We start from the raw sequence: 14804 nt of genomic DNA on the forward strand, positions 1-14804 counted from the left end.
GGTCACTAACTGACCTGATGTCTTGATATCTTGGCAGAAGTAGATTTAATAGTTTTGCCGGCCTGCTGTTAGTCTACTCTAATTTTCTTGATCACTCATTTCTCAAATTCGCCGCCTCTCAGGTTATAGCTTGTTAATCCCCCCAGCGTAAATACAACTTTGAGCATGGCACACTCATTGAAACACATTGTGAGTATGAATGTTTTTAACAGCTGATTGATTTGAAGATGAATTTAGGAAAAACAAAATTCAGTTGCCCTTGCGGGGAATCAAACCCACATCCTCTCACTTGCTGGGTGATTGCCGTAGAGCACTAGACTACAAAGGCAACAAATATCTCAATCTTTCCTTAGAGTTTGTGTGCATTTAACAGGACTGTGCATGGACAGTCGGACCTAATGCATGCCAAAGCTAACAATTGCTGACACTGCCACCAGATGGCGACTTATTCAAGGATAAGTCTATCATAATGTGCGATGATAGGAGCGACCAAAAGAGCATGGGAATGAGCAAAACAGTATCCTAAAGGCCATCCTCACATTGGGGTACTAAATTCTGATAGAAGACTTTATTCGGGTATAATTCAACAAGTGTATTTTTATGATGCTCCTCAAACGAGGCTATTGGTGACAAGATGTTCTACGTGACAGAGTCACTGGCAACTTGGCATGCTAGTTGAATGCCACATCAGTAGTGCAACTCAAATATTGCTTCTTATTTTCACGGTCATAGTTGAATGATCGCTACTACTAAACCATACATGTACCTTGTCCATAATTGGACTCGGAACCTCTAACGAATTGGTACATGTTGGAATGTGTGTGTGTACGTGTAGTGAAACCTGACGTGAAGTTTGTTTCGGTGTAATGTTTGTTATGTGTAGTGATGTCATCCGCCACCAGTTTTTCTAACTATAAGTGAAGTGTAATGATTGAATAATTTTATCGTTGTAGGCCTGTTGCTCTCTGTGGCGAGACTTTTCAATGGGGAAATTGGCTAGCAACTACGAAGCATTTGCGCTTCGAAGTTGGGACTTCGAAGCCAACCACCACTGTGGCGACGGTGGGGTTCGAATCTGGATCCTCACAATGCGAGTCCATCACTATGACCACTCGACCACCACAGCACATGCATTGTAAATTTAACTTGTATGTCAGGGTTGAAGCTACAGTCAAATTTTTGCAAAACATGAAAGAAAATCTCAGAATGCAAAAGTAGTAGCCACTTTTGCAAAAATGCATACAGGAGGTTCAAAACAAGTGGACATTCATCCATCAATCATTAGCATTTTGGTATTTTGCTAAAGCTTTTTTTTCCATTTTCTATTTTTTATCTAGCTTAAACCCTGTTGTATATTCTACAGAAATGTTGCCTGATGCAACCATCCCTCTTACTTTTTAACCTCATGACCAGAATGTGTATATGTCAAGTAAATACAGGTCACACACACGTATGTGTATGGGAGTACTATAAGATAAAAGCCCATACCCTGAGGTACAAACACAGTTTACTTTTGTGTCTCGAACATGTGAAAACTCTTCTTCAATGTTTAGGAAGAGTGTGTAATCAGCTTTGTTATTTATGAGTAAGTCTTTTTTTTTAATTCCGTAGAATGAAATGAATTTGAAATCTGATCCCCATACTGTAACGAATACAAAGGCAGCAACAGGCTAAATGCCCAGCGAGATGGCTGAAAAATAGTGCATGATGAATGTTCTTTTTTCAAAAAATGCATGGATGTACTCATAACTTTCTTCTATTTTTTCTTTTATAGCAGAGATAATAGTATAGGATATATATACAATAATTATTTATAAATATAATATCACCTTCATCATTGCTAGAATCGCCAAAAAAATTGAATTTTTTTGCTATCCCGGTTCGTGAATACTGGGAGATAAGGAAGAGAACTAAAGACTGTTTACTCAGTTTGTCTGGCTTTGAAATTTTTGTTTTATAGCCCAGTGTGAGAGAGAAGGAGCAACTGGACTCGTATTGCAACTCAATTTGTTCAAGATAATTCAGGCTACTCAAGACAGATTTGAATATCCCCATGTAAGGAAAGCCAAAGTGTTCACAAGCTACTAAAGAATGAGGGACCAGGTAAGTGAGCAAATCAAAAGTGACCTACAGAGAGTGTGAGCATGGGAGTGACCAAGAGAGTGGTCTAGAGAATTCGAAAACACGTAAGTGACCAAAAGAGCAGCTTGAAGGCAGAGGTGTATTTACAAGGTCTGTAGGGCAGGGCAGCAAATTTGAGGAATGAAACTGGTCAGGAAAATTACTCTAGGATGGGAGGAGGGCGACAACATTTGTATAACATACAGACAGTAAAACCGTAAACCCATCTCTGATGCTTATAGATCAAAAATGACGTCATTGATGAAGCATTATACAATATGAAAAGTTGTTTCGCTCAAAGGAGGATCGGTAATGAAAATCTCACAAAATGTTTTTGTGTCAATCATAAGCTCAGAATGCACAATTACCATGAAATAATTTCAATAACTAAATAATTAGGGTGTTTAAAATAAGTTCAATATTATTCACCGGCACTGCCCAGAAAAACATCACCAAACTGTTCTGCGTTGCCTTTGCTGTGTGCTGCTGCAAAATTCTTCTTCGGCATAACAGGGGTAGTGAAACAAGGAACGTTTGGGTGACGAAATTCCCAAAGTGCTTCCCATAGTTTGAGGCCATTTTCCAAACGAAAACTTGTGATGAAATCAGTGTGCTTAAGGAAATCGCTCAGCGGTGCAAAAAGATAAACAAAGACCTGAAAAAATACATATATAATTTATTACAATATCCATGTAAGAGACAATTAACACCATATACATTCCAAATAGATATATTTCAAGTAGACATTTCACCTGTATGTCAGTCAGCGGGAAAAGGTAATGACTCTGAGGATGATGGGAACCCTGCTCCACTTCTGCTTGCGCACATTCTTCTGTGGCATCCAGAATGATCCATTGCATAGTGTAGAGCAATTTTGTTTCTGCGGTTCCAAGTTTGTCGAGAAAATGATCCTTCCGACGATATAACAATGCAGCGCAGCAATGCATAACGTGCGGGAAAGCAGCCTGTACCAAGTGCCATCTGATTGCGTTAAAAAAAATTGAAAAAAAACCAACTTTTGTTTGCTTCACTAAAAGTTTAAACAGACATGAAATTACTCTACATTATAACTAAATTGACAGCTCTTACCGGCTTATGCTTTTTATGGCTTCAGTAAGACTGGGCGACAGACCGAATTGTATATTCTGGACAAGCACTTTTTCGAATGACTGCAAGAGATTAGAGGATAGGCTAGTGAATCAATTGAATCTATATAACACATGCAATACTGAGTACATCATTATGAAATACTACTATGTTCAAACGTCCCGAAACTTATTATGGAAGAATGAATACAGATAGAATCTGTTTGGCATTTCCTTTGAAGTAACTGTCCTGTGCAATTATGAATTTTTGTCATCATTCATACAAAGATGTAAATGCTGATTGCAAGCCTTTATTTGTCGAACCACCTTCGTCGCTGCTCGCTGCACTTTTTCGGAACCTGATATATATAATCCTTGTTCCTAAAGCAAGTTCTTTATCCGAGGAAAAAAAGTCACGGGGCAAGATCAGGGGAATAACGTAGTTGTGGAAATATCAAAATGTGATGTCTTGACAAGTAATCTGACATCAGGAGGGACCTGTGAGTCCTCAAACATCTGCATGATTCGGTGAGACGCAAACAATCAGATCTTTGGAAGACCGAGTCATGGATGCTTCATCAAGATAATGTGACAGATCACAGGTCGCTCCTCATATCAGATTATAAAACATCATGGTCAAAACATCACATTCCGGTTCTTCTACAACTAGTCTATTACACTGATTTTACCCAATATGTGACTTTTTCCTTTTTTCCTTGGATAAAGAATTTGCTTAAGGGATAATGATTCTCAGATTCTGAAGAATTGCAGCGAGCAGTGACGAAGACACTGGAGGGTGTGACAAAAAAAAGGGATTGTAATCCGCATTCATATTTTGGCATGAACAATGACAAAAATGTGTAATTGCACAGGGTAGTTACTTTGAAAAGTAAACTGGATAAACAGGTTCTACCTGTATCCTATGGGGATACCAATAGGATACAGAAAATGGATGCAAACATATGTATCCACTCTTCAGTTATAAAATAAGTTTCAAACTTTTCGAATGTAGTAGTATATCAGTAGTCCCTTATTAATGTGATATTTGTATAGATATGTTTGGCTGTTTCCAATAACAAAAATTATTTAAGGGGGGAAAAATAGAATAGCATCATGTATTATTGTGATAAGACATATTACTTCATCAGCAATGATCAATTGTTTAAAGTCAATATAGCGATATTGCATGCAACGAAAAAGAGCGCTTTTCACTAACCTTGCATGCTTCTCTTTGTTCCTAAAGGAAAAAAATACAAAATAAAAGGTTTAGTGGGAAAATCTGTAGCATGAACATGTTACAAAATTCAATTGTCGTAATTACAAAGGCACAAAAACTGCATTTCTTACAAGTGAAATGTTCAACATGATGCCTAATAAACGCCTAAATTGATAGAGGCTAAGTTGATTAAGAATTTCAGGGGTGTACAACCTCTGGCACGTGAAAGTTGCTCCAGTAGGTAAAATAATGATACACAAACACGATAAATTCCCAGGCTGACCATATTTCTTTCATAAAAATATGGTATATCACCAAAGAAATTGTTAAATTTGAGTGAATTTTCCAGTTACAGCCAAAGTAGTTTTCAAAGGCAAGTAAAAAGTTGCCAATTGAAGCTTGAAAATTGTCAAAAGCAAGTATATCTCTAAAATTGCTGTTTTAATAAAAAAAATTATGGCTACAGCAAGTTAAAATGAAAAAAAAACCTTATGTTTTACAAATACGGGGTGATTATAAAAAAACTATCCCGACATATGGGCCCCTAACTATCATACCATTCACAGAAAGGGAATGAAATTTTGGCATAAGGTATTTTGAGGTATGCGCTCAAGAATGATATGGAAAACAACAGTGTCACTCTGACAGTTACGGTTACAGTGAGAAAATTTCGAAAATATCAAATGGCAACACCAAGTTTTTTGTATTGAAATGCGATCTCCATACTGAAAAACACTAAATAGCGTTGGAATGGCACCTGTAGCACGAAAATCCCCGGAGCTAGGCAAGGAAAAAGTAAAAAGGACTTTGCCGTGCACCAGAGCATTAATGTTCGTTTCATTCGTCACACCGTTTCTTCGGCTGAGATCCCAGCCTGATTAGTCCTTCACAAGGTCATGTGGAAAATTTGTGAAACACAATAAAATGCTTTATTTTATGCTGCTTCTCTGTTCTTATTGGTTGTCCTCACTTTTAGCCTATCTACCGCCGGTGATTTTCATGCTACAGTTGCCGTTCGAACGCTATTTAGTGTTTTTCACAATGGAGATCGCATTCCAATACAAAAAACTTGGTGTTGCCATTTGATATTTTCGAAATTTTCTCACTGTAACCGTAACTGTTAGAGTGACACTGTTGTTTTCCATATCATTCTTGAGTGCATACATCAAAATACCTTATGCCAAAATTTCATTCAGTTTCTGTGAATGGTATGATAGTTAGGGGCCCCATATGTCGGGATAGTTTTTTTATAATCACCCTGTATATGAGATGAATATATTTATACAACTATAATTAATTATGATGGAGTACTAACTATCATATATAATTTATGTCATGAAAATAATCATAATTCCTGATTTCATAAATCCAACTAAGCCTTGTTGAAAAGAAAGGGTGAAAACAAGACGTTTTATAAAAAAAAAGTTGGGAGCAGAAATATTGCATGTCTGGCCCGTGGACCGTGAAAAGGTTGTGCAGTATCAGGGCTGTCATTTCAATTTTTTCCAGGGGGCAGCAAAGAACGTGTACTCAATGCATATGCATATATATTTTTTAAAGCCCGGGGGAGGGGGGGAAGTGCCCTCTCCCCTGACTCCCCCAAATGGCAGGCCTGTGCAGTATATAGTTTTCAATTGTTATAGAAGAAACATGAGAAATAAAACTCAAAACATACCATACATGATGCTTCTTGTAATTTTCCAAACTTTGGACGAATGAATGGACTGAATAAAGAAAAATTAAAATTTATCATAAATGTTTCTACTCCCAGTATAGAACAGAACATTTATCTCACAATAGTTTAAAATGTAACACATACACGCTTAAACCATGGCCCTCAGATTCATCTGATGTGACCCGCAACATCACCCCCAATTTTGAAAAAAAAATTAACTAAGCGAATCATTTACAGATGACTTAAGTGACCTGTAGCAGTTTTAGAGCACTTAAGTGGCCCCATGACGCAGTCCGAGATCGCTTAAGCATCCTGTGGCACATCTCACATCACTTAAGTGAACCTTAGTGCAGTTCCAGATCACTTAATTAAGCTGCCCGAGATATGTTTTTAAACCAATGAAGAGGTTAAATGTCTTCAACCCGTGGCCCTAGGATCTTTTGCAATGGCCCGCTGATCATTTTGGGAAAATAGCTATTTAAGATAGAACAAAATGACTAAAAAGCAAAAAAAAGTTATAGAGTGCTGACCACTGAATTCTATACTGCTGTATTTAGAACTCTGTGACATACTTTCCAGATTCAATAGTAATGAGGTGCAAGGGCATAGCGGGGGAAGGACTTGGGGGTCTGGTCCCCCTACCCCTCAAATAATATGAGAAAATGACCGAAAAAAAGGAAAAAGATGGCCAAATTTTGGTCCCCCGAACGAAATTTCTGGCTACGCCCCTGATGCGGTACATTTGGCACATTGGAAGGGCCATTGCAAAGAATTCAAGGACCAGAGCATAAACACACTTTTGATTTTGTATGTTTTGAGATAAAATTCGGCATTCAAAAGGTATACATAATTACAGAATTTACACAAATGCTAAAAAACACCTGAATGAAAGAAATAATTTTGTAACCGATGGAAAAATAGCTGCAAAATTACTGAAAGAAATAATTGCGTAACTACTATAATAAATCGCACGTCCCTTATCCATATTCTTCTGCGGAACTTCTAACGAATGCCTCTGTTTACAAATTTTCTGACTAATAAAGATTTTTTTCTCATGATTTTTCTGCCTCAGCTAACGAATGTAAATACGGCTAATAAACGTTTTCATTAATATGGATGCATGCACAAACATAAAACGAAAACGTACCATGAGCTGAATTTTCACACCAATCACCTTATCGGAATTATTGTCACCAGGGCCTGATTAACTCGTGTCCACCTCGGAATCTTTTTCCAGATATACCTACACTTTTCTTTCTAAAATTCTTTGAACCATTTCGTGTAAAGCGAAAGGTTCAGCTAATAGAAAATGCGTTGAAAAAAAGGAAGCCTATGTTTTCAGAGCACCCACACGTTCTTTCGGTTCAAGAATCTTGGCATCAAAGTAAACAGTCTGGACATTCCAGGACCTTATTTTTTCTATCTGCATGTATCAGGCATATAAACGAGGCGACAAAATCACAAATAGATGGGGAATAACTATGAACTCGATTGGGTTGTGGCAACACCAGCTTTAGTCAACTAAAGCTGGTGTTGGTTGTGTACATACTGGAAAATAAAAAACATCTTCGGTATCTCATCTTCCTGTAGATTCCCATTCATCCAACTTTGAAGATCTTCATTTTAGCCTTTGGTCAGTTTTTGCTTTTTAAAGCATTCCACGGTGCTTTAAAAAAATTATCTTTCAATTTTGGACAGAAGCTGGAAAGAATAAAGCGGTTTTCCATATAAATCTATGAGAAAGCATGTTTCGGCTAGTGAACGAGATTCCGGAACAAATCATCTTTGTTAACTGAGTACCACTGTACCATGATATCTTATTTTCATTCATTTACTAGATCAGTGTTTCCCAAAGTGGGCGATGGAATGGTGCAGGGAGGCAATAGAAGCTACGAGTATAACATAGGATCCTATGGGTTCACTTGAAGTGGGCCGATGAGAGGGAAAAAATTCCAGGAGATGGGGGGGGGGGGGAAGATGGAACAGAAAGTTTGGTTGGGAAACTATGTGTTAGATGATGGCACATTAAAAAAATTCTGACATCGTTTTCAAGATTTCAATTTTCTATGAGTACCTATGAATGTTTTGAACAATTAAGGACAATTGCAAAATATATATATATCGCGCCATCAGGAAATACTCCGTAAATATGGAAGCATCCAGATCGTACCATGTAGTACCAACATTCTGACTCGTATCAGATGACACTGAATATCCAATCGTCTTATCATCCTTGTCTTGAAATATCAATCCCCCTTTTACTAAATTTCTTTACGAGATTTTCTGACTTCCACTGACAGATTTTTCACGAAAAATGAAAATTGAATTCCCAATTCCTAGAAAAAATATTAATCGTACCAATAGTTTGATGCGTCATCTTCTGACTTCTGCTCGCAGAAATGTGCCATACAAATTTTGTGTTGTAAAAGGTTTTTTTTCGATTAGCGAAAAAGAAACTTGTTCTCCATTTTGGGTTGAAAAAATAAATGTCATTATTTATCAAAACTATTCCGTGGCTTGTTAGCATTGGTACCTCGTGTTGTTAGCGTGTTTTGTGTTTGAATTTCATACTGTCGTGAACACAAGACTGACTCAGGAAAAACGTAAAAAAATTCAGTCAAGTGTCAAAGAAATAGTAATTTATAGTTTTTGCGGCTGGAATCAATAAGTGACGAACTATTCAATGAATCTTTTCTTCCCAAATCTTAAAAAAATGTTTAAGAAATTGTAACTTTCTTTTTAGATTAATTTTTAAATTAATTTCCAATTTTAAAAAAAATGAAGCCGAAATTAAGTGTTGGCCGCAAAGACATTAAAAAATAAGTAAAAGAATTCATTGAAATTAATTATTGGATAACTAATGCAATCAATTACAGAAAAAAACCCTGAATTTTCTAACAGATAAAAAAACGCATTATCCAAGGGATTGCGGAAAGGTAAGTTACATTGCTCTGAGGTTGCGGGGAAGGAAAAAAGGTTGGAAACCACTGGATTAAAAGGAGATCCATCAGTTCATTCACGGTCAACTTCTGGCCATGACCTACCGCTAAACTCTGAATGTTATCCTCATGCATCCCCAGTCTCACTGTCTAACCCAAGGACACAATCTCTTCAAAAAATGTTGGCTCCTGTTCATGAGTTGGGCACTTCGCGAACTGGCCGGCCCAGTTGATCTAGCCAATGTCCAAAATTTGGGCTTTGGCCGGCCCCTATATGTCGATTCCTATTCATCCCTACATATGGATCACTAAGATATAGATGTTCAGAGTCCTTTGATCATTAGGTTTGCCACAGTTGACCATAATGATTATGGTTAGCTATGGTTAATTATAAATGGCCACTATTATCACAAAAAATATGCCAATGTGACAAATGACTGCTACTAAACCAGACATGCACCTCATCCATATTCCTCTGCGGAACTTCTAACAAATTGGTACATATTGGAATGTGTGTGTACGTATACTGAACCTTCCACCACTGCGGCGACAGTGTGGTTTGAACCCAGATCGGCTCGCATTCGGGCCTCGAATTTGAGGACAGCAGAAAACTAACTTCAGCTGACCACCACTGCGGTGATGGTGTGGTTTGAACCCGGATCCTCGCGCTGTGAGTCCATCACAATGACCGCTCAGTTGCCACAGCAAATGACTTCGAATCATTGAGATCAATATAGGGAGCAGATGATAGAGAGCAATGAATGTGATTCGGGAACAAATTATCTTTGTTAGCCGAGGTATCGCTGTACTGAAAGAAATAATTACAGAATTATTGAGAGTAACTTCAGCATTAATAAAATAAATAATTTTTAAAAAATCGCAATCGGTGAAAGAAATTATTTCAAAATATTGATTCAAATTTAATGAAAGAAGTAATTTCAGACTGAATAAAAGTGTTCATTAATTTGTAGAGCCTGGTTTAATAACGGGGAATACCATGGTATGAATCTGTGGCCTGCGGGCTCCATGGAAAGTTTTAATCTGACTTGCAAAGGTTTCTGAAAGGTTGAAGAACCCCTGTTATAGAAGGTTATCGTTACATAGGGTTTCTAATGTAATTGGAATTTAAAAAGTCTCTCACCTAGTCTGTCGCCACAGGAATGTTTGTATGGGCAGCGGCACTGATACATCATCCTCAGAATCTTCCATCATCGTGTATTCGGTTTCAATGGCATCACCCCATTATTATGTTTGTGCAGTTGCGACTATTTATTCTATTCCCCTGAAAAATATCGAGAGATAAGTGTGTGAGAAAATGTTAGTATCATAAGGAGAAAGACGTCCTACCCTCAGTTGGGTACGGCAGGGCCGTCTTAATGCATGGGCCCACCAGGGCACAGCACGGGGGCCTCACGAGAAGAGGGGCCTCAGAAAAACGAGAAGTAGTTGAATTTTTCGAGAATTTTCCAGATAAGGCCTCAGAAAAATCACTTGGCCAAGGGGAACCCATGATGTTCTTGGATTGATAATGAACGCTCCGCAGAGACATTGGCGCAGACGTAGGAGAGACCAGACGCTGTCTCCGATGCTATAGACTGTCATTTATTTCGTGTTTTATTCCTGTCTTATAGTTGTATCATTTAGCCAAGAGTATCCAATCAAATGTTTATATTATAGATGGCAGCTTGCTCCTTCCCCACATTGTAGGAAGTCTTTTTCCCTACAGTGTATGTATGGTGAAGGTAATCCACATATGATTTTATGTGTCCCGATATTTTAATAATGCAGTCAACGGATGTTATATTGGGAGGGTCGTTATATAGAAAGTAAAATACATATGATAGTTTTTCTATAAAAACATTTGGGACTTATACTATTAAGCGTTGTAATGGAATGGCTACTGTAACGTGGGGATCGTTAAAACGAGCATCAGCTGTACAATGTTACAATTCAATACGATTCAGAACTCGCTGGAGAAAAACTTCAAAGAACAATAAAATATATGCACGTATAAACAAGCAATTTCAGTCATTCAAATTCACAGTCGCAACACAAGCAGTGAACAGCTACACTAGAGGGCTCTGTCATCAAACACATAAAGAGCCGGTTTTGTCACTTATCGTAAGAGTGAGTGAGCATAAGTAAAGGAGTAACCAAAAAAACTGAGCCAGAGAATGAGAAACCAGGACAATAAGCCACCAAAAGAGTGATATAGAGGGCAAGGGACTAGGTCAGTGAACAACTTAGAGAGAGCACAAGCATACGAAATCGAAACAATGGCTTAGAGCAGTGATGGGCAAACTTTTCAGTCCAAGGTCCTACATGTTTGTCACTCACGGGCCAGAAACTTGTACGTATCGCGTGACCATATGACCTATATTTTACGCCACATTCCCGTAACTTCGGACATCCCAACTTTTTAAAAAAATTTTACTGTTTCTTCTCTTATTTTCAATGAGACTTGAACTTTGGAAATCAATAATCATGATTTTTCTCGCGACTTAGGTCATAATTATCACAACATAATTTAGCGGTATTTGGCAACTTTACTTGTCTTTGCCAGTTTTTTTTTCTTTTTTTTTTGGCTGTAATTGACAACAACTTTGCTCGCCTTTGAATGTTGTACTTGGCTAATGAACACGTCGGCTAAAAAACATTTTCTTGTGATTTTTCTGTCTTGGCTAACGAATATAGATTCGACTAACAAATATTTTTTGTTGATGTAGATTCATCCATGCGCTAGCATAAAATATCTGCATAGTGAACTGAATTTTAGTGCCAATCACCATCAGAATTACTGTCACTAGAGCCCAAATAACTCGTGTATACCCGGGAATCTTTTTTCCAGATGCACCTGTGCTCCCCTTTCTGAAATTCTCGGAGCCATTTCATGCGAAATGAACGCTTTTGCCAATAGAAAATGCTTTAGAGGTGGGGGGGGGGGGGGGAGGAGGTAGAACATTATTTTCAGAGCATGTGTTCTTTCGGTGTAAGACTCTCAGCATCAAGCTGAACAGTCTGGGAGATTATCTTCTCCATCAGCATGTATCAAACACAGAAATGAGCTGACCCAAACAATGAATGAACGAGGACACCTAAGAACTCAATTGGGTTGTATCAAGTAGACAGAGTCGAATTAGAGTAGACCAAAGCTGGCGTTGGTTTGTGTACATAGTGTAAAATAAAAACATCTGCATTATTTCATCTTCCTATAAATCAGGCATCTTCAACTCCTTAAAGCACTCAGAGTGCTCAATGCTCGTGTCCAATTTGGTGTTCCCGAGCACTTGATCAACATTCCAATTAAGCACCTTGTACAAATTGCATTCAAGGATTGCAATTACCCTGATTCCATGCATTCCTATGTCAAACTTACCATAGGGGTGCTCTTCTTTTTGTGATGGGGAAAGGCAGTGCTCGTGATTAGAAAAAAGGTTGAAGACCTCCGCTATAAATTCTCATTTATCTGATTTTGAAGCTACTCATTTCAGTTTTCTTCTTTTTTATAGCGCTACTTGATGTTACGAAAAAAACTTATCTTCAAATTTTGGGTTGTTTCTGGAACGGATGAAATGATTTTCCATAGAGGACTATGGTAAATCGTGTTTTGGCTAATGAAAGGGATTCCAGAAGAAAAAAAAAAAGGGCGCGGTAGCCCAGCTCGATAAGATGCTCGCCTAAAGTACCAAAGGATGTTTAGAGGTGTCGCGAGTTCGATACCCAGTTGGTCCTTGTCAGAAAACTTCCTGACACAGGGGTACAACAAAAAAAGGCGACTTGACCGCAGCGAAAATTGCTACCGCAGGGAGTCCCCCATCGAGGTGCTAGCGCACCAACCTCTCGATGAGTATGAAAAACAAGCCTGCCGTTCGGAATCGGCAATAAATTGTAGGTCCCGGTCTAATTAGCCCTAGTGTGCAGAAAATGACCGTGGTGCAACAAAAATGATCAAAATCATCAATGATCAAACCAGAAGAAATCATCTTTGTTAGTCAAGATATCACTGTATTTAGCAACTTCACTTGCATTTGATAATTTTTGCTATCCCGTATGGATCCCGATTTTCTGTTCTGTCTTTTTAAGAAGGAAATACGGCAAGCCTAGCAGAGGTGCCGACGTGAAGAAAACATTGGAAGAGCTGAAAATGGCTGATGGGATTCAAGCACGTACACAAGGGGTGGAAGGTGCATTGCATTGTTTGTGTGGGGGGCTCAGGCCCTTTATAAAATTTATTGGGAGGTGGGGGGCTCAAATGGCTTCAGCCTGTAGGTTCTGGCACCAATGAAAACTAAGTATTTATTACGTTGTGTGTATTGATACTTTTCTACCTGAACACCTTCGTGGGGGGGGGGACTGGGTAGAACCCCTCAGTGGGCTCCATTTGTGGCACGTGGGTCATAGTTCGCCCATCACTAACCTAGAGAATGTGTGACAAAAACATTGTATAAGCATGGGAGTGAGCATAAGTATGGCAGTGACCAAAAAAGTGACGTAGAGAACGAAGAACCAAATCAGTGATCAACCAAAAGAGTGACTTAGAGATTGTGAAACTGCGTGAGAGACCAGGTACGTGAGAAACCAAAAGAGTGACCTAGCAAGTGTGTAGTCGTGGGTGCGATCAAAAGGGATATAGAAAGAGTGTAAGCACGAGCATGATCAAAGGAGTGACCTAGCAAGCAAGGAACGAAAAGAGTGACTTAGAGATTGCGAATGTGCGTGAGAGTGAGGGATCAGGTCAGTGAGAAACCAAAAGAGTGACCTAGAGTGTGTGTAGGCATAGGTGCAACTAAAACGGACCTAGCGAGCAAGGGGCAAAAAGAGTGACCCAGAAAGAGTGAACGTATGTGAGTGACCAAAAGAGTGGCAAATTTGAGGAATGGGTGGGTCTTAGACTAGAGCGGGATAAATGTTGCAAAACCCACGAATCCGTCGCTGAGCTAAACCTATCCACCCAGACCTAGTTGCGGCCCTGGATGTAAATAACAATTTAACACATTCACATAACATCTCCCACATGAATCATAACCAAGTGTAAACAAATCAAAGAGATGGAGACATCATTAGAAAAAGAGGAATTACCATAACTGTCAAATTATTAATTTCATAATAACTAGTATTTAAACGAGATGAGAAAAATCTGTATAAATTGAAATGAATTGCATGAGCGACTATAACATCGATCGCCAAACAGTCATTCGTGACGTAGCGAGAATATAACAGGATAAGCGAGAGAAATTACCGGATAAGTTCCCATCTGCGCGACAAGTACGCACCGCATCAATGACGGGGGGGAAAAAAAATCAAAAAATTTGACGTGTAAACACTGAGCAAATGGAAAAATGTGTGGTGCTCTTCAAATGGGATGACAGATGGTGCATCATGGGAGGGGATGAGGGAGTGTCAGTGTGCCTGAAGAGATGAATGATCCTCAGAGGTGGGGGATACAGTTACAGTTGAATTAAGCAGGGCTATCGGCTGCAGAGACCATTCCCTGGCTGGGAGAGAGAAATGTGAGGTAGGTAATAAAATAAAAAAAAATTGAAAATTCAAAACAACAATAGTAGTAGATTACTACAAAAACAAAAAGAATGGAAATGGGATGATATGAAAAAGAAAATCTTCAGATCTAGGGGACGATGCTAGATCACTTTTGTGAGTTATGAGATGTAGTCCCAGGATGAGTGTGTTTAGGTTGGAAAGGACCTCAAAACCAGAAAGAAATGTTAAATAAATCTTTTACTTAACGAAATGAATTTTTCGAAATGACC

At 38.6% G+C, this 14804-nt stretch overlaps 1 protein-coding gene across 3 annotated transcripts in view; it reads right to left on the reverse strand.

Moving 5' to 3' along the window:
- Window positions 1–14469, reverse strand: part of unc80 (unc80, NALCN channel complex subunit) — an 86953-nt gene extending 72484 nt beyond the window's left edge. For all 3 annotated transcript variants that reach the window (XM_089252275.1, XM_089252274.1, XM_089252276.1), the window contains exons 1-7: window positions 14276–14469; window positions 10178–10318; window positions 6098–6146; window positions 4423–4443; window positions 3211–3290; window positions 2874–3102; window positions 2551–2776 (exon numbers count right to left, since the gene is read on the reverse strand). In XM_089252275.1, coding sequence (XP_089108401.1) covers window positions 2551–2776; window positions 2874–3102; window positions 3211–3290; window positions 4423–4443; window positions 6098–6146; window positions 10178–10248 — 676 coding nt within the window. In that variant the 5' untranslated portion in view covers window positions 10249–10318; window positions 14276–14469. The remainder of the gene's footprint in view (window positions 1–2550; window positions 2777–2873; window positions 3103–3210; window positions 3291–4422; window positions 4444–6097; window positions 6147–10177; window positions 10319–14275) is intronic.
- Between the last annotated feature and the right edge of the window lie 335 nt (window positions 14470–14804).

The sequence above is a fragment of the Pholcus phalangioides genome, unplaced genomic scaffold (assembly GCF_987345545.1).
Source record: "Pholcus phalangioides strain wild (caught in Gottingen) unplaced genomic scaffold, Ppha-v1.0 ptg000028l_1, whole genome shotgun sequence".
Lineage (NCBI taxonomy): Eukaryota > Metazoa > Arthropoda > Arachnida > Araneae > Pholcidae > Pholcus > Pholcus phalangioides.